The 23,692-nt window shown below is 36.3% G+C and overlaps 1 protein-coding gene across 1 annotated transcript in view; it reads left to right on the top strand.

The window, feature by feature from the left end:
* AK9 (adenylate kinase 9) overlaps positions 1-23,692 on the top strand; it is a 114,149-nt gene that overhangs the window by 67,970 nt on the left and 22,487 nt on the right. Inside the window, exons 22-29 of the mRNA XM_055330350.1 lie at positions 1,087-1,176; positions 1,669-1,869; positions 2,196-2,317; positions 8,998-9,210; positions 10,905-11,165; positions 12,115-12,239; positions 15,228-15,447; positions 19,145-19,210. Coding sequence (XP_055186325.1) covers positions 1,087-1,176; positions 1,669-1,869; positions 2,196-2,317; positions 8,998-9,210; positions 10,905-11,165; positions 12,115-12,239; positions 15,228-15,447; positions 19,145-19,210 — 1,298 coding nt within the window. The remainder of the gene's footprint in view (positions 1-1,086; positions 1,177-1,668; positions 1,870-2,195; positions 2,318-8,997; positions 9,211-10,904; positions 11,166-12,114; positions 12,240-15,227; positions 15,448-19,144; positions 19,211-23,692) is intronic.

Genomic DNA, 23,692 nt, shown 5'->3' with positions numbered 1-23,692 from the left:
GTCAAGTTAATGTGCGTTGACCTAGTTCAAGTGGTGATATTTAGTAAGTATTCATCTTGCCTGACTCTTCTAGACTGCAGCTGGATCTTTGTCATCTCTGACTATTGCATCCCGTAATTAGTCAGAGACACTGAGACAGTTTAGAATTCTCTGTATATTCTTGGTGTTGTTGCCTTTGTCTTCATTTATCCTTTAGATAACTGAACACTTTACAATTAAATATGCCTGGAGGCTTGTCCTCTTCTACATCCTACTCTCTTGAGTATTAACTATGGAATTCTGTAGAAAGAGGACCCAACTATTACTTTAGCTTGGAAGACAGTTTCCAGTGTTACAGAATGGATATATCTCTATATATTATGTTATATATAATAATATTATAATTATTATACATTATAGTATATAAGTATAAGTGTCATAATTCATATATGTAGAAATATGATATATTTCATATAATATTATATAAAAATGTATTTGGTCTACACAAAATTTGGGTCTCAGAACTAGGAGAGACTATGGAGTGAGAAGTTAGATAATTAGTTCTTTTTTCCCTGAACCACTTATGCTGGATCTGCATGTGAGGCATGTCTTAACTTGTCCAGGAAAACAGTGTTTGAGCTATACCTCAACAGCGATATTAGTTGAGATTCTCCTCAGTTTTGCCACACCTACACCCACAGCTGGGACTTTGATATATAATTGTCTGTCATTGCTGCTTTATGATCTTTTGGTGTATTTTCATGGGCTATCTTAAGAAATTAAAAGAAATATCAGGAACTGATGGTCTGATACCATGTGAACAGAAGTTTGAATAATATTTAACAACAGTTATCCACCAGAATTATATGTGTCATATGTCAATTATTATTTTAGTCAATGTCTTTTTGTATATTTTTAAATATTCTTCATTTTCTGCCTGTATTATTAAATATTTTACACCATACTTTACTAAACAGGAACTGTAGTTTCACTTAAACGTAGTATATACAATTAAACTATGTTTTGAAATTTTCTTTGCACCAAAAATTTCATAAAGGAATAAGGTTTTAAAATCCAAATGCTAACTATTAGATTTCTTTTTTTAAGTATCTGAGCTTGCTGAGGATACTACAGTTGGAACAGAAATTTCAGAAAGATCCAAAGAGGACCTGGAAACTAAAGAATTATCTGAAACAGGTTAGATTATAAAAGTAGTTAATGTGTGAAAGTACTTTTCATATTCTTTTACAAAGGATCCTGTCCCTTATTTTAAGCATAGTACCAACTTCCTACTTATTTCTTTCTATGTTGTATGTCAGTTAATATGTATTAATTTAGCTCATTATATTAAAAATGTATGTAGCCAGCATATAGTTCTGTTTTCATCCAATTTTATTTTATACATTCTATTTTATACATTCTATTTTATACATTCAACAGTTAAAGTTGCCACATTAATTTCTTATTAATTATCCATAATTTTGGTCTTATTAGTAGATAATTCATCTGAGCCAATATAAGAAACAAAGCATAAATTAAAATATGAATTTATGAATTTATATTACTCAGAAAACTAAGTTTCTTTCAAATTTTTTTAAAATATTATAAACAAAAAATTGTATCTTTAGCTATATTGCCAAAATAATTTATAAAGACCCTTTCTTCTTTTCTCTAACCTTTACTCAAAAGTTGTACTCCCTGAGTTTCCAGAAGATGCTTATCCTGATGTTCCTGAAATGGAACCAATTAAAGAGAAGATTAAATATTTCAACCACATCTGGAAACAGCTGGAAGCAACAATCAATGAGTCTTTCATTCCAATTTTAAACTTGGAGATTGCTGACAGAACTCCAGAGGAACTACTTCAGAAAGTAGTTGAGACTATGGAAAGTAAGAGCTGTAATCGTAACATTTATTGTCAGAACAGGTACTCTTATGAAAAGCGGCCATGAAAGTTTGCAGCCTTTCTTGACTAAGTAGAGCATTCAGTATATTCTGGGTCGAGGTTTAAAATAATTAAATCTGCCAATCAGAGCAGCACAGGGCACAAAGACCACTGGCCAAACCGGCCAGTTGTCACATAAAAAATTTGTCAAGATCAATGTGCAGATTTAAAGTAAGAGATCACTTTTCCTAATCTCTGGCTATTGCGCTATGCTAATATCCTTTTATCCTAAAAATGTTTTCCCAAAAGTTACTTTTTTTTTTTTTAACAGAACCTTTCCAGTATGCTGGATGGGAGTTAACTATGGAAGATTATGATGAAGAAACAGAAGACTATCAGGCCGAAGCTGAAGTTGATGAAGAGGTGGAAGAAGAAGAGGAGGAAGAGGAAGAGGTATGACTCCTTTATTATTGCTCATTCACATGGGTCACATCCTTGAAAGTGCATATATCCAGAGTGGCAACTAGCACTTTCGGACCCCAAGAAAATAAGCAGGTATCCTCAATTTTATAATAGCATTTTTCAACACACTTGGCCTCCACCCAGCTTCCCTTGACCCCTGGAATGCCAGGGCTACTTAGACAGTATATTACACTTATGAAAAAAAGAAAAAGGAAATCTTTTAATTTTCTTGCCATGCAAACATCTATAGGTATTAGATACAGAAACATTTAAGGGAAATGGGTGTTCCATGTAAAATACAGATAGCAAAGGCCTCTTTCAAAGGCTGCTTGCATGATAATAAGGAGCAGTATTGGGGGTGGGGGGGAAGGAGTAGGTCATTATCAGGCATTAATCTACTCCCTTAGCACCAGAATTTTGATGACCATTCTCATTTGATAGCCACCCAATTTAGGTATCTAGTCACTTTCTATCCCTAATAAAATAGGAAGTGATTTTTTTTTAAAAGCAAATTTCCATTTATTCAAAAGGTTACTGATCACAAAATTTAAACTTTAAGACATAATTTTTTTAACACTTTGAGTGTTTTTGTTTGTTTTTGGTTTTGTATATTTTTTTTATCTTTTTTTTTTATTGGAGCTCAATTTGCCAACATATAGCATAACAACCAGTGTTCATCCCGTCAAGTGCTCCCCTCAGTGCCCATCACCCAGTCACCCCAATCCCCCTCCCACCTTCCCTTCCACTACCTCTTGTTCGTTTCCCAGAGTTAGGAGTCTCTCATGTTCTGTCTCCCTCTCTGATATTTCCCACTCATTTTCTCTCCTTTCCCCTTTAATATCTTGCACTATTTTTTAGATTCCCCGAATGAATGAGACCATATAATGATTGTCCTTTTCCAAATGACATTTCACTCAGCATAATACCCTCCAGTTCTATTCACATCGAAGCAAATGGTGGGTATTTGTCATTTCTAATGGCTGAGGAATATTCCATTGTATACATAAACCACATCTTCTTTATCCATTCATCTTTCGATTGGACACCCGAGGCTTCTTCCACAGTTTGGCTATTGTGGACATTGCTGCTATAAACATTGGGGTGCAGGTGTCCCGGCGTTTTACTGCATCTGCATCTTTGGGGTACATCTCTACCAGTGCAATTGCTGGGTCATAGGGCAGATCTATTTTTAACTCTTTGAGGAACCTCCACACAGTTTTCCAGAGCGGCTGCACCAGTTCACATTCCCACCAACAGTGCAGAGGGTTCCCCTTTCTCCACATCCTCTCCAACATTTGTGGTTTCCTGCCTTGTTCGTTTTCCCCATTCTCACTGGTGTGAGGTGGTATCTCATTGTGGTTTTGATTTGTATTTCCCTGATGGCAAGTGACGCGGAGCATGGTCTCATGTGCTTGGAAGTGATTCTTTTCATTTGGAGTCTTATCAATTCTTTCAAGGTTTCTAGACCCTATTCCAGCATAGGAGGAGGTTCTCCACAACACAACACCAAGTAGTTCTTGGACACCAGCAGAGTCTGAGAATTAAACTCAATTCTGATACTATCCACCTGATGAGAGCATCAGATTCCACAGATTAATGGTTCAGTCCTAAAAGACCACTCCCCCATACCCCACCTCAGACCCAGGTTGTTTCCTCTGCTTCTGACTGCCTGATTAGGGATTCCAATAACCTCCTCAATTAATTTGCTAAGACAGCAGAATTCAGGAAAACATTTACCTACATTTACCAGTTTATTAGAGGATATGATGAATGCTAATCCACAGCCAGGTAAATTGATACATAGGACAAGGTCCTGAACAAAGAAGCTTCTGTCCTTGTGGAGCTTGGTGCCCTGCTTGGTGGCACAAGGAAGCTTTTCTAAAAGAAAAGTCCAAAAAGCGGTCCTCTTCGTTTTTACGGGGGCTTCATTACAATGTCATGACTGACTAAGTCATTGGCCATTGGCTGATTTAACCTCCAGTCTAATCCCACCTCAGAAGGTTGAGGGTGGGACTGAAATTTTCAACCCTTTAATGAACAGGCACTAACTTGGATGAATCTCAAGGTGAAAATTATGTGAAATGATGTGAAAAGAAAGAAGCCAGACAAAAAAAGAATATATCATGTTGATTCCATTTATATAAAAATTTAGAATGTGCCAACTAGTTATAGTGCTAGAAAACAGAGCACCGGTTGCCTGGGGATGGAGCAGGTAGGAGACAAAAAGGGACAGGAAAGAGAGATTTTGAGAAGAAATGTGAGCAAACTTCTGGTATTCATGAATATGTTTATCATCTTGGTTGTGGTAAATACACAAATGAATACTTGTGTCAGAACTAATCAAAAAATTTTTGTACAGTGTTTTAATGTCAGCTATACCTCAGTCAAGCTATTATAAGTGTTAATGGTTGTTATCTCTGAGTGATGGACTTATAAGTAATTTTTATTTTTTAAGTGCTTATCTATACTACCTGTTTTTTTAACGTTATAAAGATACCATTTTTACAATAGGAAAAATCAACAACAAAGATATTTCCCTTTTGCCAAACAGAAAGTACAAAAAGAAATGACAGTTCTAATGCCACTGCAGAATTCAAGATATGCGCAAGTGTTTGTCTTTTCTCATTAATCTTGCCTATGCTTGGGGTGCCCTTAAATCTGTATGTTATATCTTTCTGTATCTGTGGGAAATTAATTCTTGCCTCTTCTCCATCTCTTCCTTTTTTTCCTTCCATAATACTTAATATTTATTAGATCTCTTGGGTCTATCCTCCAAATATCTTTATCTTTTCCCTCAAATTCTCCATCTCTTTGCTTTTTTTGTTCATATATTTGTAGATATGTCTTCCATTCAGTCTTCTCATTTAAGGCATTTGTTGGGGTCCTATTGCCATTGTAACAAATTACCACAAAGTTAGTGGCTTAAAACAACCAAGTTATCATTTAGTTCTCAAGGTCAGCTCTCTGAAATGAATCTCACAGGGCTAAAATCAATGTTAGCTATGTTCCTTCTGCTAGAGGAGAAATCTTTTCCTGTCTTTTCCAGCTTCTGGAGGCCTCCTGCATTCTTTGGTTTATGGCCTCTTCCTCCATCTTCAAAGCACATTACTTCAACCTTTGCTTTTCATCATCTCATCTCTTCTTCTGCCTTTGACCTTCTTGCTTCCCTCTTAAGGACCACCACCTGGATGAGCTTCCCATCTCAACATCCTTAATCACACACAAGGTAACCCACTCAGGTTCTGGGGATCTTTGGGAGGCCCTTATTCTACCACAAGTTGTTACTCTCTTCTTAGGCTTATTTGCACATTTTGTTGGTGCCTGTGAACTCTTTCTAGTGTTTACTTGAATTTCTATTAATGTCCCTATTATTTTTCCACTCAGAGATTGGGTTCTGTCCATCTCTGTTGCAGTGTTTTGTGATCTATTTGATCTGACTGATCCTGCAGTTGCCTAAGCTGCCTTACATGGGTGGTAGTTTTCTAGTCATTGCTAAGGCCTAAGATAAGCCTGATAAGTATATCTCATACTTGCCCAGATGCAGGGTTGGGGAGGACTCTTCCTACCCATACACCTCTTTCTTCGTCTTTTGTGAGCCAGAGAGACCACAAGAATTGCCCTGGTAGTTGCTGATGTTACCATTCTCCAAGAAATCCAAAGATCTCTGTAAAAAATTCCTCCTAAGACTTGACATCTTAGTACTCTGATCCCTCTAATGTTTGTCTCCAAGTGCTCATCTAGCCCATAGTGGTAAACAATCCCATATGGTTTCCTCCTCTCAGATGTTGATGGATTCCAGCTGCCTGCCCAGTAGTGTTTGTTTGTTTGTTTATTTATTTATTTATTTATTTATTTTTCCAGTAGTATTTAATATTGAAATGGTGATAGAGAAAGGAAGGAGGTGTCTTCAGATCACCATTTTCCCAGAATCCTTTGTTTTAAGATATCCCTAACCCCACCCTATTGCCTCTATACACATTCCTCACTTTCTGTTTCTAAAATTTATTTAGGGATAATTCTAGATCCACCTATTATAAGGAAAAACTGGAGTCAACCAATGTAAGCCATTACAATTAACTTAGGACTCAAATGGATTGAGATATAAAAAGCAAGTCCTAATGAAAAAAAAAGAGGAAATAGCATTCTGAGTATCAGTAAAAGTAGAATTCAAGGGAAAGTGCATTAAAACAACAAAAAAAGGATACTTTACGCTGTCAAAGATAAGCAAAACTGGGCATAGAAGTGATAAGGACATGTTTTCATCAATAGAGAAAAGAGCCCACTGTGAACTGAAATCTGATCTGCACAGAAGCAAGTGGAAGTTTTAAAGGGATAATTAGGGAACAGAGAGGACAACAAGCAGGAGCCCTGGAGATTCAGGGAAAATCTACCAGTGTCCATAGATAGATGAATGGATAAAGAAAAAGTGGTACACACACACACACACACACACACACACACACACACACACAGAGGAAAATCTTTCAGCCATAAAAAAGAACGAAGTCTTGCCATTTGCAATGACATGGTGGAGCTAAAGGATGTAATGCTAGTGAAATAAGTCAGAGAAAGATAAATAGCAAATGATTTCACTCATGGAACTTGAGAAGTAAAACAAATGAACAAAGAAAAAAGAGATGAACCAAAACAAAACAGTCTCTTAAATATAGAGAAAAAAAGTGGTAGTTGCCAGGTGGGAGGTGGGTGGAGGGATGGGGGAAATAACTAAAGGAGATTAAGAGTGTACTTACCTTGATGAGCCCTGAGAAACATATAGAATTATTGAATCATTATATTGTATACTTGAAACTAATATAACACTGTATGTTAATTATACTGGAAATTTAAATAAATAAATAATTTTTAAATACCTTAGTAAAAAAAATTAAAATAAAAATTCTCATGAAACAAAATTATACTGACTTTCACAAAGGTCAGAACTTATACTTTCAATTGTGTTTGAGTGCATATGTTTTTACTGTGAGTTCAACAATGCTTTTAAACAAAATTGCATTTTATAATTTAATACATTATTAAAAAGTCTTTGTTCTTAAACAAAGATTTTAGAATTCAACACAATTTTTAAGTGTCACATGACCTTATTTCAGATTTATTAGAAGTTGGATAAATTTTACATTTCAGCTTCAAAATAAAAAAATACATATGTTGTTTTCTAGCCCTCCAAAAAAATCACATATAAATGCTTTGCAGTATGGCAGAAGTAGAAATTATAATTGTCAGATTTAAAAAAATGATACCCAATTATATTTGAATTTCAGGTAAAGAATAATTTTTATGTGTGGTACAAATTTATACTAAAAATTATTTGTTATCTGAAATTCAAATATAACTGGAAGCCACATTCATATTTTTTTAAGTCTGCCAACTACTTTAAGTGAATTTATTAGCAGGAAAAATTAAGCATTCAACTCAGAATCTGGGAAAAAAGCACAACAAATAAACCCAATGAGTGCAGAAAGGAGATAAAGGCAAAAATTTAACAAAATAAGGAAAGAAGACAAAAATGAAAACAGTAGCCCTAATTTCAAAAAATGAAAAGTTGGTTCATTGGCAAGTGTAACCAAATAGACAAACTTCTAACAAGTCCAATTAGGTAAAAAGAAGCAGCCAATAACATTTGAAACAAAAATGGGCATATAATCAAATATTAAAAACAGAGTGGTTTAAATTATAGGAACTTTATACTAATACATTTTGAAGTCAAGATAAAAGGGATTTTTAAAATATGAATTGCTAGTTTGCTTAGGAAGAACAATAAAAGCTGAACAAACAAGAATCATAGAAGGGAATTACAAATCATTTCTAATATACCTTTGTTGATTAGATAATTCCTGTGTTGCTTAAACCCTTCCACATAATAGGGGCGCCTGGGTGGCTCACTTGGTTAAGCATTCGACTCTTGATTTTGGCTCAGGTCATGGTCTCAGGGTCATGAGATTGAGCCCTGTATTATGCCCAGAGCAGAGTCTGCTTGGGAGTCTCTTTCTCCATCTCCCTCTGCCCCTCCTCCTACTCACACTCTATAAATAAATAAATAAATTAATTAATAAATTAATTAATTAATTAATTAAAATCTTTTTAAAAACATCTTCCTCATGGTAGAAAAATAACAATACTTCCCAGCTCATTTTGGAGCATTTGCATAACTTTCATGCAAAAATTGAACAAGAATGGTGCAAGAAAAGTATAGACCAGCCTCCTGTTTTCACCTTTTACAGAAAGTTGTTCATTATATCTTGTTTCGGGGGGGAATAAAAGAGGCTTGTTGTAGAATAGTCTTGTAAAGTATTATCCCATGGGCGTTTTTTAAAATACTGTGTCCGTACGTAAATACATGTCTATTTTTACAGTCTGTTGGTAGGATATACTTTGAAAAAGGGTCTGGAAGGGTACACATAAAATTGTTGAGTGTTTTAAAGAGATTACGGTTATAGATTAGATATTATTCAGGATGTGAGCTTATAGGGATACAAGAAACTGATATTTTAACTAATTAAATTTGCCTAAGAACTGGCCTTTTGTGGACTGTTTAAAGGCATCTTGTTATGGATTAAATATTATTCAAGAAGCATTATTTCTTTTAATTCCATCTTTTGGTCTTACATCAAAATACTTTTAACCCTGTTCTCCAAACTGAACAATATTTGTAGAATGAAGACAGAATTAAAGAGAAGAAAAGGCACTTGGGAGATACAAAGCACTTTTGTCCAGTGGTTCTCAAAGAAAACTTCATCCTACAACCAGGCAGTCCAGACGAAGCAGCTAAATATCGAGAAAAGATCTACTATTTTTCAAGTCCTGAGGCTAAAGAAAAGTTTCTAGAGCATCCTGAGGAGTACGTGGCTCATAAAGAACCATTAAAGGTGAAAACAGTATTCCTATCCAATCCTAATAATTGCTCCTGGATGCTTTTTCAAGGACTGACCGCCAACCTTCATCATTTCACTTAATAGTAAAGTCCCCAGTCTGATAAAACAATATGGTGTAATTATCTAAGTTTCAAGAACGATTTTTTGGAATATAACATATAATAATTCACTTCTTTAATTTCTGCAGTAATCAAACCAATGTGTTGTGTCAAACCAACACCTAATATTTGTCTTTTAGGTAAAGGAAAAAGACACAGCTAGATTTATTGCTGGCTACATGAAAAGCCACCTGTGCTGGTTGGTCTCTCTAGAGACTACAGAGCAGTCTGCTGATATTAAGACAGGATTTTGGGGATGAATGGGATTCAGGGATTGGTGGCTTTTCATGGGTTGACACGAAAAGTCCACCATTTATTAGAAGTGTGGTTACTCAGATGAGATCACTGTTCACCTGATTCACACTCAGAGGTATGATCATAGGGACAAGTCTGTACCTGACTGGTTGACTCTCAGGAACAAGGGCTGATACTGATTCATTGGCTTGAAAAGGAGTCTTATTATACAGCTAGAGAACAATCCGTGTTTCCCTAAGTTTGTGGAGTTTCAGTGTGGGATGATGCAAAAGTTCTGGAAATGGATAGTGGTGACGGTTACACAAAATTGTGTGTATACTTAATGCCACTGAATTGTATAAAAATAGTTAAAATGAATACATTTTAAACCACTGAATTATATACTTTAAATGGGTGGATTTTGTGTTATTTAAGTATGCCATCTCAATAAATAAATATTTGAATTAAACTGAAAAAAAGGTTTTAAATGGTAAATTTTATGTTATGTATATTTTACTACCATCATAAAAAAACACATCCATTTGAAAAATAAAGCACATGCATCATTGCATCAACTTTAGACAAGAACCTTCATTTTTTAATTTTGCTTTCTCACCCTCTTCCACATGGATGTATATTCTATCCAGTGTATGTAATATTTTATAATCTGTTTTTTCACTCAACATTGTATCAGTGGAAGTTTATATATTTCTACATAGATGTCATGATACTTCATCATTTTGATGTACCATTTTAACATCTAATTGTTTGATGTTTTTCATAGCATTTTCATAGTGCGGTTTTTAATTGTGGATATGAAATAATATTTAGGAGGTCTTCGGGCGTGTCATTTTTCGTTTCTCTTGAGTTTTTTTATTAGTATAATTTCCTAGCATGGGATTACAAAATCAAAATGTACAAGTCACAATACATTGTCACTTATACGTTCAAAAACATCAATGCCTTCTCTCTTTTTTTTTTTCAAAGAAGTAAGCTCCACACCTAACATGGGGCTTGAACTCATAACCCTGAGATCAAGAGTTGCATGCTCTACTGACTGAGCCAGCCAGTGCCCCTAATTCCAATGCCTTCTTAAACAGAACATATAGAACACAATTTAAACTCTCCTGAATAATTTGGGCTATTTTTGTGAACTTCAATTTTTATATGGTGCCCAGGAGGATTACTGAAATATGTGTATGGTTGTGCCCTCTGACACTATTGGTGTTGTGAAGTGATAATTCAGTCTTGGGGGGAGAGGCAATGACTAACCCTGATGTTTTCTAAATTACTCAAAACTTTCTTTTCTTCCCTCTCCTCCTGCCCTATCTCTCCCCAACCTACCTCCTGTGGCAGGCTCCTCCAGTAAGAATATGCCTTCTGGGCCCCCATGGCTCTGGCAAAACCACCTGTGGAAGGCAGTTAGCAGAAAAATGGGGCATTTTTCACATTCAGTTTGAAGAATACCTTCAAGAAAAAATAATGCTCAAAACCGAAAAGAAAATTGGAACTGAATTTGAAGAAGATTCTGATGAAGAACGGTTTGCAAAACAAGAACTTGAAGAACTTGCAATTCAGGCCAATGTCAAGATTGAAGAAGAAAATACAAGGAAGCCAGTAGTAATATTAATACTGTCTTTGCAGATAATTATGCTTACTGGTGTTACTTTTGGGAAGTAGAATATAAGCAGTATAAAACTCTATAAAGTTTCTCGGAAGAAGAAAAAAATTAACCACCCCACATGTTAAATACGTATCTTACTGCTCATCTAGAATACAAAATGCTAAATTTTACATGACTCCAGTAAAAATCTGAAAAGCTTTCCCTGACAAAACTGTTGTGTAGCATTTATTTGGGACTATGGTATTTGATATGTCTGACCTAGACTATGAGGTTTTGCTTTATTGTGTTCTCTGTTTTCTATCAAATATCATAAAAATCTGCCCCAGCAACAGCAGAGATCTCAAAATATTCTAATGATGCATGTAAGAAATTTTATATATATCTTAGATGGTTTCTTTCTGGGGTTGTAAAGAGAAAATTCTTAATTCTAACTCACCTTTTAACCATTTCTGATAGAGGTAGACCCTTTTCTTCTCAAATTATCCCCTGTAAATGGGCCCAGCTATGGATTGTATCCCAGATGACTGGCTGGCTGGCCCATCCTTCAATCAGGATCTGAGCTGAATAACTATAAGATAAACGACAAAAATTAGTTAAACCTTATGGGAGTGTGAGATAGACTGAATAATATCTTAGCACAAAGTGATGAGACAGTTATCCTCAGGCCATGTTTGAAAATCATTCATACTAATCACTAGTAACTCCTTTTAGCTATAATATATAATTTAATATTTTAAACCATATTAAATGTTGATTTTTTAAAAAGAGTTCAAGTTTTAAAGTGTTAACAAGCAATATTTTATTTATTTTATTTTTTTAAACAAGCAGCATTTTAAAAATGACCTAAGAAGTAAAGGTCTCGCCCTAATCAACTATGTATAGAGTATTATTTATTAATACAGAGTTTTAAATTTTTTCTTGTCTCCTGATTTTTGTTTTTAGCTTCAAGAAGTACAATTTACAGAAGAAGAAGAAGCAATCAGATTAAATCTAATGGAAAATGAGCCATTGCCTCCCGAAATTCTTGAAACAATTCTTTCTGAATGGTGGCTTACAGAACCAATACGGTATCTTATTTTATATAGGGTTATATAATTGTTGACTTTTATTTGCTTTATTCTGAAAAGTTAAACACATAATTCAGCATAAATTTTAAGATTTTTTTTCTTTTACTCTCTTGTAAACTAGCGATTCTACACATTAAAAACGTTTGAGGAATGAATTTAAAAATACTGATGCTAGGGGCCCCTTCCCCAAAACAACAATCAAAATTTTTAGAAGTGTAAAGTTGAGATCTAGGCAGTGGTATTTTTGAGATCTCCCCAGGTGATTCTACTGTGTAGTCATGGTTGAGCACCCATATTCTAAACCCATGTATGCTAATGATGAACTGGACTCTTTTCCTTGGAGCCTTTCAATAATTACAGGTAAGACCACTTAGTAACTGTCCAGTGTTATCCCTTTCTTAAAAATCAGGAAGAAGCATGACTTTAGACAGGACATATATCAGAATCTCCATGCCATCAGGATTTAAAACTTCACTGCAATTTCCTAACTAGAATGATACTATAGTACCAATAATAACAGACACTTAGATGAAACTGTATTTTATTCACATTGGTTATAGGTCATCGACTTTGATTTTAATTTCCTGTTGCCCTAATTAGTTCATTAGTTGTGGTAAACGTAGGCAGGTCAACTGCAACAATGTAGTCATGGGGGGGGGTGCATCTTGGTGACTCAGTGGGTTAAGCATCCAACTCTTGATTTTGGCTCATCCAACTCTTGATTTTGGCTCATGATCTTGGTGTCATGGGATTCAGCCCCACATTGGGCTTTGCACTTGGCGTGGAGTTTGCTTGTCCCTCTCCCTCTGCCACTCCCTGCCTTCTCAAATAAATAAGTAAATCTTTAAAAAACAAAACAACAACAACAAAAAAAACCAATGTAGTCATGGGTTGTTCTTCATTAACTTAGCTCCTGACCTTACACTATACATTAAATTTTTTTATTTTTATTTTTATTTTTTTAAAGATTTTATTTATTTATTCATGAGCGAGAGAGAGAGAGAGAGGGAGAGAGGCAGAGACACAGGCAGAGGGAGAAGCAGGCTCCATTCAGGGAGCCTGATGTGGGACTCGATCCCAGGGTCCAGGATCATGCCCTGGGCCAAAGGCAGGCGCGCTAAACCGCTGAGCCACTTAGGGATCCCCTACATTAAAATTTTTTTTAAAACCATATGAATTGAAGAATTAAAAATAAAAAAGTGAAATTGTAAAAAGTCTAAATAAAATAGCTATTATGCAACCATCAAAATATATTAAAATGAAGAACTTGTAATGGCATGAGCAATGTTATTATATAACATTAAGTTTAAAAAGATACAAAGTTGGGTATCCCTGGGTGGCGCAGTGGTTTGGCGCCTGCCTTTGGCCCAGGGCACGATCCTGAAGACCCAGGATCGAATCCACGTCAGGCTCCTGGTGCATGGAGCCTGCTTCTCCCTCTGCCTGTGTCTCTACCACTCTCTCTCTGTATGACTATCATAAATTAAAAAATTAAAAAAAAATAAAAAAATAAAAATAAAAAGATACAAAGTTATTTATAGTATAATAGCAAGATGGAATAAATAGAGGAATAAATTGGAAAGAAACAAAACAAAATGACAGTAATCTCTAGGATATGAGATTGTGGATAATCTTGCCATTTTTCATGCTTTTCTCTATTTTCCAATTTTTCTGTAGTGGGATTTGTTGCTTTTCTAATCAGGGGAAAAATCAACATATATTTGAAGGGCTATTGCATGAGTCCTGGAGAGATATAATAAGCGCCTGAACTAAGATGTAATGGTAGAAATTGAAATATGGGTACAGAAGAGGACAGGCCAGGGCTTAGCTCTCATATGTGAGAAGCAAGAGGGGGCTGGAGGAGCAGTCCAAGTATCTCTGAAGTTTGGTACCTGAATACCAGTGAGTCAGAGGCAAGAGCAGTGTGGAAGGGTAACAATGAGTATGATTTTTGACAGTATGATACGTATACAATTCCTGAAGAGCACTTCAATGAAGGAACTAAGAAACCTTTTGAAAATTCTGAATTGAAACTCAGAAGTTGGGTATAGAGGTAGAGCTTGACAAAGAAGTGACAGCTGGAACAGTAGAGATGAAATTGTTCTTCACGAAGAGACATTGCTGAAGGCATCCCTAAGGAAAAAGGCATACATCTTAGAGCCAAAATATAAAAATCTGCCCACTTACTAAGACAGGAAACATTTTAAAATGTCAGATAAGGACTCAAACTGTCAAATGTTCATAGAAGTCCTGTGAAGAAGACAGCATATATTTAAATATAAATACCTAAAAGAAGTCAAATTTTAGGTAAACGGGACAAATTCTCATTCAAAAGGAGATCAATATAGACTCTTTCAAGTAAACAAAACCAAGTTCTTAAAGCCTGGTTGTTTAATAATGAAAATATAGCCATGTTCCAGTTATTTTTCTGATCCTTATTGTTTCCTCTTACCTGGACAAGTTTTATAATTCTATTTGAACATAATCATCTAACATATATGGGCCAGGTTGCCTACGTTAGTAATTGTCATTGATCATAAGGGGATCCAGGAAAGAGGGTAAAAACTGTCTCATGAAACGAAGCATCACGAGAAGAAAAACTGCACAAAGGTGGAATCCCACTAGAAGCAGGCTAGCCAAACCTACCTTTACATAAGGGTGATACAGTCATTACAATTCCCAAGCAGAGAATTTATTTTCTCTTACTTTTTCACCAAATATTTAAGACTATTTACAATATAAGAGAACTTATCTATACTATGAACAGAACTATAAAATATTATTTTAATCTAATTCAATACATTTGGGAGAAGACATACCATGCTTACCCAAGTAGAAATATTAAACGAAATAAAAGATACTACAGTAAACTTCTAAAACTATTCATTGCACATCTTATATAAAGTTGTGATTTATTAATTTTTAAATTTTAAATCAATATTTATAATGCAATATTTTAAGTGAATAAATTATGAAATTTCCACCAAGTTCCACAGGTTTTATATTAGATGGTTTCCCACGATATCCTGAGGAGGCCCTGTTTCTGGGGGAACATGGATTTTTCCCAGATGCTGCTGTTTTTATACAAGTAGATGATCAAGATATTTCTGATCGACTCCTTACTTCTCAAATGGAAAAGTGGAAACAGAAACAAAAGAAGAAATTAGAAAGGAAGAAACTCATCAAAGAAATGAAGGCGAAAATCAAGGTATGTATCCAATAAAAAATATGGGAGTAAATTTAGTCAACATCTGTTCAAGTTATAAAATGTCTTTCACAGTCAATATGAAAACACTTTTTATCAAATATTAACACTATTTTTAATTAAATAGTTAAAAATTATTTGAAACCCATGTGATTTGCAATATGTTAATACTTTTCTCTACAACGCATCTTTAAAATTAAAGATAGTGGCAGCACAAACATATCCTATACCAGACACAGGAGAGAAGTAGAAGGAGAAGCAACATAGAGAATTAAAATTAAAAAAAAAGAATTAAAATTTTGATGGCTTTTTCACTAGTTCTTGGAGTGATGCTACCATCCAACATGGCTATGATGAACAGATCCATAATTCAATATAGGATATTTTTTCTAAAACTGAAATCAGGGGAGTATTACATAAAATGCTCAGAAGTGTCGTAGGGAATCCAGCCATTCTACTTCTAGGAACTCATCTAACAGAAATGAAAATGGATCCCCATAAAAATGTATATATGAATGTTCATAACAGCATTATTCATAACCAGTGCAGAAAACAACACAGGGTCAAAGAAAATGAAGAAAGGAATATTTTTCAAACAAAAACTCCAGAAGTAGACTTTACTGAAACAAAGATAAGTGATTTACCTGATAAAGGGTTCAAAATAATGTTCATAAGATGCTCACAGGGTCCAGAGAACAATGCATGAACAAAGTAAGAATTTCAAGAAAGAGATAGAAAATATATGGAAGTACCAAATAGAAATCACAGAGCTGGAGAATACAATAACGGAACTGAAAAATTCAATACAGAGGTTCAATAGCAGACTAGACACATAGATCAATGGAACAGAACAGGTAGCCCAGAAATAACCCCATGCCCAAATTGTCAATTAATTTACAAGCAAAAATCCAAAGATACATGATGGAAGACAGTCTCTTAAGTAAATCCTGGGAAAACTGGACAGCTACATACAAAAAAATGAAACTGGACCCCTATCCTATACTATTACACAAAAAGCAACTCAAAATGGATTAAGGATTTGAATATAAGACCTGAAACCAATAAACTTCTAAAAGAAAACATAGGGGATAAGCTCCTTGACATTGTCTTGGCAGTTATTTATTTATTTATTTTTTGGACTTGACACCAAAAGCAAAAGTCAACAAATGGCAACTACATCAAACTAAAAGGCTTTCGCACAACAAAGGAAGCCATCAAGAGCAAGAGAAAATGTTTACAAGTCATATCTGATTTGCATCTGATTAGGGGTTAAAATCCACAAAATATGAAGAACTTACATAGCTCAATGGCAAACACACACACACACACACAATCTGATTTAAAAATAGATTAAAAATCTGAAAAAACATTCAGAGGCTCTGAATAGACATTTTTCCAAAGAAGACATACAGATGGTCAATAGGTACATGAAAAAGTGCTCAGTATCAATAATCATCAGGGAAATGCAAATCAAAAGTACAATGAGAGGGATGCCTGGGTAGTTCAGGGGTTAGAATCTACTTTCAGCTCAGGGTGTGACTCTGGGGTCCTGGGATCAAGTCCCATGTCAGATTCCCTGCGTGGAGCCTTCTTCTCCCTCTGCCTGTGTCTCTGCTTCTCTCTCTCTCTTTCTCTCTCTCTCTCTCTCTCATGAATAAATAAAATCTTTAAAAAAAAAGTACAATGAGATATTACCTTACTCTTGTTAGAATGGCTGTCATCAAAAGACAAGAGATAACAAATGTTGGCTGGACTGTGGAGAAAAGGAAATCCCTTGCACTGTTGGTGGGAGTGTAAACTGGTACAACCACTGGGGAAAATAGCTTGGAAGTTTCTCAAAAGTTTTAAAATACAACTATTTTATGATCCAGGAGTCCTACGTCTGAGTATATATCCAAAGGCAATGAAAACAGGAGATGGAAGAAAGATCAGCACTCTCGTGTTCCTTGCTGCAGCATTTATACGATAGCCAAAATATGGAAGCAATCTAAATGTCTGTCAATGGATGGATGGATAAAAAAGATGCTGTATTTACAGTGGGGTATTATTCAGCCACGAGAAAGAAGGAAACCCTGCCACTTGCAACATGGGTGGAACTTGAGGGTATTATGCGAAATGAAATTAGCCAGACAGGGAAAGACAAATAGTACATCGTATCATTTACATGTGGAATGTAAAAAAAATTCAAACTCATGGAAACAGAGAGTAGAAAAGTGGTTGTCAGGGGCTGAGGGGTGGGGGAAATAGGGAGAAGTTGGTAACAGGTACAAACTTTCAGCTATAAAATGAATAAGATCTGAGGAGCTAATGTATAACATGGTGACTATAGTTGATAACATCGAATTGTGTAGTCAAAATTTGCCAAGAGAGTAGAACTTAAATGTTGTCACAAAAAAGGGGGGGGGGCAAATATTGAGGTGATGGATGTGTTCATTAAATGGGAAGAGTCCTTTTAAAATGTACACCTATATCAAATCATCACAATATACACTTTAAATATCTTACAGTTTGGGGCAGCTGGGTGGTTCAGTCGGTTAAGCATCTGCCTTCAGCTCAGGTCTTGATCCCAAGGTCCTGGGACTGAGCCCCACGTCAGGCTTCCTGCTCAGCAGGGAGCCTGCTTCTCCCTCTCCCTTTGCCTGCTGCTTCCCCTGCTATGTGCTCCCTCTCTCTCTCTCTCTCTCTGTCAAATAAATAAAAATAAAATCTTTAAAAAATCAATAAATATCTTACAATTGTATAAAGTTGGATGAATGAATGAATAGATGTGTGGAATATCCATATAATGGATACTAGTCAGTATTAAAAAAGAACAAACTTTAGATAACACCCTACAACATGGATGAAAATCATAATACTTAGTAAAAGAAGCCAGGTCAAAAAAAAAATCATCCATACCATATGATTCATTCCATGTGTAAGACATGTCTTAAAAAGGCAAATCTCTAGATCTAGACAAGGTTAAAAAGAATGAGGCTTTCAGATCTAGAACTAGGAAGACAAAGATGGGACATGAAAGCAGTGTGAAGTAAAGTGAAGGGCTTTCACGCTGAAGAGAGCTTGTGGTTGGTCCACGTGTCCACAGGGAAGGAACAACCTTGGCAGGAGGAAGGTATGCGGAGATGTATTTTGTTATTAGTAAATTTCACAAAACAAAACAAAACAAAACAAAAAAAACCCCACCGAGATCAAAGGCATTGAGCTATTTGTCAGTAAATCAACTAATTAATTAGTTCCAACTCTGAGAGATACTGACTTAAATGATGTAATACATTATTAGGCTGTATTTTATTGGCGTGATAAAAGATTATCAAACATTTTCAACACATTGCCTCCAAGTACTTCCCTATTTCTCCAGGTGCGTAATCTGCCTCTTTACCAAAGCAAACAAATAAATAATAAATTCCAAATGGTAGTCTAAAGTTTGTAGAAAGAATGTCTGTTCTCAGGTGCTGTTTATGGCTCTGGAGGGAAATACCTCATCAGAAGCTCCAGAGGTTCAAGGACGTAGTAGGATAATGACCACCATCCCATGGTTTTCTGGAAAGTTTACCATTCTTCCGTCCAAATGTTATTCCCACTTTGGGAAGAAATATATATACATTTTATACATATATACATTTTATACATATATACACACACACAAAAAGTAATTGTATCATTATCCATTAAAACTTCTAAATGTCTCTTTCTTTAACAGGATGATATGATTTCTAAAAGAAGGGCTGAACTTATAGCAGAGAGAGAAAAAAAACAGAAAGGGGAGGTAAGTAAATAATAAAAGGGTTGCTTTTTTTTTAAAGGCAGACTATCCATAGTATAATATTTCTATATTATATATGTTTTTATATATCAACAGTATAAAATCAAAAGATGCTTAGAAAAAGTCTTGAAGTCCACAGAGTTCATGTTTGAATAGTAAGATTGTATATCACTTTTACCTTTAGTTTGTTACCCCAAAGTTGTCTGCAGTGACCTTTTATTATTTTTATAGTCGGAAAAATGAACCTTTTTAAAGGAAAGAAAACCACCAGAGGGGTTTAAATAATCAAATTCAAAATATAATGCGACGGTAAACTATGCTTCTTTTTGCATTTTCATTTTTGCCTTTCACACTTGCAGCCCACGGCACAGGGAGATAGGCTGGGAGCCTGGGGTTGGGGTCTAGACACGGAGTCTATGCCTCTGTGCTGGGCCTAAAACATAGATTACGTTGAGGTAGAGAATGGAACGAGGCAGAGCCTGTGAACCCTCAGACTTCTATATTCTGCAGGATACTCGGTGCAGCTCCTTTTCTCCATCTGCTGATTTTTCAAAAAGATAAACCCTGAGGATCGTGGATTCTGTTTTGTTTGGAGAGGAGCTGTGCCCGAAATGACCTAGCCGACCGCAGTGCTACTGCCCCGCTTACTGGGTACAGAATTTGAAGAGGGGTGTGTGCTAGACACGCTAGTTCTGCAGTTACCTGAGGCTCCTGTCTATACGGGCAGCTTACAGGTCGTCCCTGTAACCAAGGCGAACAGTAAGGTGGTTCCCAGCTCCTGCCATTTCCTCCTGGCATAAAGCACCCTGTACCATCTTTTCAAGACTGACTCTTCCAGGATCTGATTTCCATCTGTATATGAAGGTTCGACCCCACAAGGGGAAGGAGAAGAGAGGAATCACAGGAGATAGGACTTGCTACACATGGAACCGTGTATCCCCCTCGTATGGACATGCTGGCCCTAAGTACAGGGGACCACTGATACCGAGCACCCCAACCGTAACAGGGGGTCAAAACATTGCAGAATAGGGGCGGGAACAATTGTTTCCTTGTCCAAAGTATCTACAACCAAAAGTAGGCCTAAAACCATTAGCCTGAGAAAGTTGTGGCACCGTCTAAGGACCAAGTACCCTCCTCTCCATTATTGGCCCGAATCTTCACTCATCCAGCCAGCCAGTCAGCCGGTCTGGTCTGACCTCTCACTGCATGCCTGACGCTACTCAGACACTGGAGGATCAGCCATGAACAAAACTGTCAGAAGCTTCTGGCCTCATTCTACTGTTCATTCCCTGAACAAACATGTTCCGAAATTCTACTCTGTTCAAGGAGTCATACTGAGGTTTAGGATTTTTTAAAAAAGTAATAATAAAATAAAACCCCATGTCCTAACCTGAGCTCAAGCATAGTTTAACTACCTCCAGCCCCTGGGAATCCCTAGTGGTCCCCTTAAGAATCACCCCACTTGTCTCAGCAACATATTACCAAAACACTCCAGACTTTGGGGTTCTTGCTGACTTTGTTCACTGCCAGGTCCCCAGTACGTAACATAGTGCTGACACATAGTAGGCTCAACTCAACAGTTGTTTTGCTGCTGTTGTATAACCTTGAGCAAGTTTCTTAATTTCTCTAAACCTAGGTGTTTTTCATTGTAAAGTGGAAGAAAAGTTAATAATACCTAGTTTCCTGAACTAATACTTTAATTTTTCTTCTTTGCTATTGTTTAGTTAAATCTGCTTTTTCTTAAGAGAGTTACTTTTTTAAATTTTATTTATTTGAGAGAGAATGAGGGAGAGAGCTAGAGAGAGCACAAGTAGGGTGAGGGGCAGAGGGAGAGGCAGGCTCCCCACTGAGCAGGGAACCTGATGCAGGGCTCGATCCCAAGACCCTGGGATCATGACCTGAGCCAAAGGCAGACACTTAACCTACTGAGCCACCCAGGTGCTCCAAGAGAGTCAACTTTCAGGATAAATTCTAAATGTTCTTAATTTATCATTTTTTCTATTTGTTAACATTAGACTAGTGGGATTTCTTACTATTTTTCATTCAAAAATTCAATATTCTATCCTTATAAATCAAGTAGGTTTTTGTAAACTGTTAGCTCTCCTGAGACTTACTGGCTGTGTATCCCACACAATTAATTTATACAAACTGACTTTGGGAAGATAATTCCTGAGATTTTTGATGAATCAAAGATGAAAATTGTGCATTGATTTTTTTTAACTCCTTTGATGAAAATTTTACATGTCTTACTTACTATTGACTCAAAGGAAGACTAAACCAAATGCAGCGTCTCAAGGATCACACAGTGTGGTTGCTGTAATCAGTTAATGTGATACCCTGACTCGAATCCATGCTGACTCTACACAGACCCTGGAGCTTGCCTTCATGAACAGAACCGGGGCCTTCTCATCATTTGCCTTTCGTAAGGCAGGTGCAGCTCCGTGACTCACCTTTTCACAGCTAATTGGGGAACCACATGCAAATAAATCCCTTCCCAGGTTTGCCTTCTCCTCCTTAACAAAAACCGTTGCCCGTCCTGTCTGATTTTTTTGCAGCAGGTAACAGATTTTTAATGTCAGAAATTACTTCAGTCTCATGGGGACCGCCTGCATTAATTTTGTAGGAAAATGTCGCCATCTGGTGGAACTTCAGGCTCCCAGTGTGACTAAAGAATACTCTAAATAAAATCACTAAAAAGAAAAATTTTTAAAAATAAAATAAAATAAATAAATAAATAAATAAATAAATAAATAAATAAATAAATAAATAAATAAATAAAAATCACTTAGTAGAGAGATTTCGTTTGCATACTGTCCAACTCCTCCTAGGCCTTGCATCTACTCCTGGTCCTTGCTCCAGAATCTTGGCTCTCTTCCTCTTCCCCGGCTCCTTCTCTGGTGCCTCAATCTCTTGAGCTGTAGATAGCCACAGATAGGAGAAAGCTATAGAGAGCCAGGACAAGGAGCCAGAGCCGCAAGTCAGCAGAACTGGGAGGGACTACACCCAGGTGAATAGTTCATAGAGATAAATACCTTCAGTACGAAGGGGAAGCCAAAGTCAGGGTCCAAATGGTGTTGAAACAAGGCTCAGGACCAGGCACCAAGCCAAGACCATCCTTGAGGCCTTCCAGGGACGAGACAGAGCAGATGGGTCCAAAGGTCTATGTGCAGAGAGCTCTTCGGGATGGATCAGAAAGCAAAGGTGTGTATGAAGTATAGAGGTTGGGGATTGAGGGTTTTTTTTTTTAAGTTTTTATTTAAATTCGAGTTAGTTAACATACAGTGTATTATTAGTTTTACATGTACGATATTGTGATTGAACACTTCCATGCATCACCTGGTGCTCCTCAAAGGCGCACAAGTCTATATTTCTCTCCATTTCTTCCTATCTCCTTTCCTCCCTAGCTGTAAGAATTCTGAGTGTAATCCCCATCACCCTCCTAACATAAACTTTTTTTTAAAGATTTTACTTATTTATTCATGAGAGACACACACAGAGAGAGAGGCAGAGTCACAGGCAGAGGGAGAAGCAGGCTCCATGCTGGAAGCCTGACGTGGGACTCGATCCCGGGTCTCCAGGATCATGACCTGAACCAAAGGCAGACACTCAGCCACTGAGCCACCCAGGTGCCCCCTGGCATAAACTTCTACTCATTTGTAGCCTTGCCCCTACCTTACCCTACTCATAGAAATTTATGAGAGAGCTTATCCCAAATCTAGTCCTATTTCTCAGAGACCATGAATTTTATTTGTTTTCTGTTTGTCCTCTTTATTTTCTCTTTTCCTTTCCCAGCCATCTCTGGGATTGTTTGAATGTATTTTAGAAATCCATTTTATTTATCTATTGGCTTTTTAGTTATACCTCTATGTATTATTTTGTAATGGTTGTTCCCTATTACATATACAACCTTAGTTTTTCCCACTCTACATAGAGTCAATATTATTTCGTGTAAAACTGTAGAAACCTGTGACTGTAGAAGTCCATTTACACCCACCTCCACCCTTTATGCTCTACTTGACATTCGTTTTACAACCAAATATATTATAAACTCCGTAAGAAAAAAATTGTAGTTTTTGTTTTAAACAGTCATATGTATTTTAAATACATTAAGAGGAAAATAAGTCCTTTACATTTATTCATTTCTGTTGCTCTTCATTCATTCCTGTGGTGTGATGGAAACCAGAGGGATGAGAAGAATGTGGTCATTTGAATTATTTTCCCGTTACCTGACTGTTTTCATGATTTTCTCTGTAACTTTGCTTTTCAATAGTTTGATTATGATATGCCTACATGTCATTTTCTTCATATTTGTCTAGTTTGGGGTTCACTAAACTTCTTCAATCTGTAAATTTATGTGCTTCACTAACTTGGGAGAACTTTGGACATTATTTCTTCAAATGTTTCTTCTGTCCTATTTGCTCTCTGTCTCCTTCTGAAAATCAATTTCACATAGGTTATCATTCACTGTTGTTCCAGAGGACCTTG

The sequence above is a fragment of the Nyctereutes procyonoides genome, unplaced genomic scaffold (assembly GCF_905146905.1).
Source record: "Nyctereutes procyonoides isolate TBG_1078 unplaced genomic scaffold, NYPRO_anot_genome, whole genome shotgun sequence".
In the NCBI taxonomy this organism is placed as follows: domain Eukaryota; kingdom Metazoa; phylum Chordata; class Mammalia; order Carnivora; family Canidae; genus Nyctereutes; species Nyctereutes procyonoides.
The sequence above is the reverse complement of the archived record's forward strand: the minus strand, read 5'-3'. Positions and strand labels throughout refer to the sequence as shown.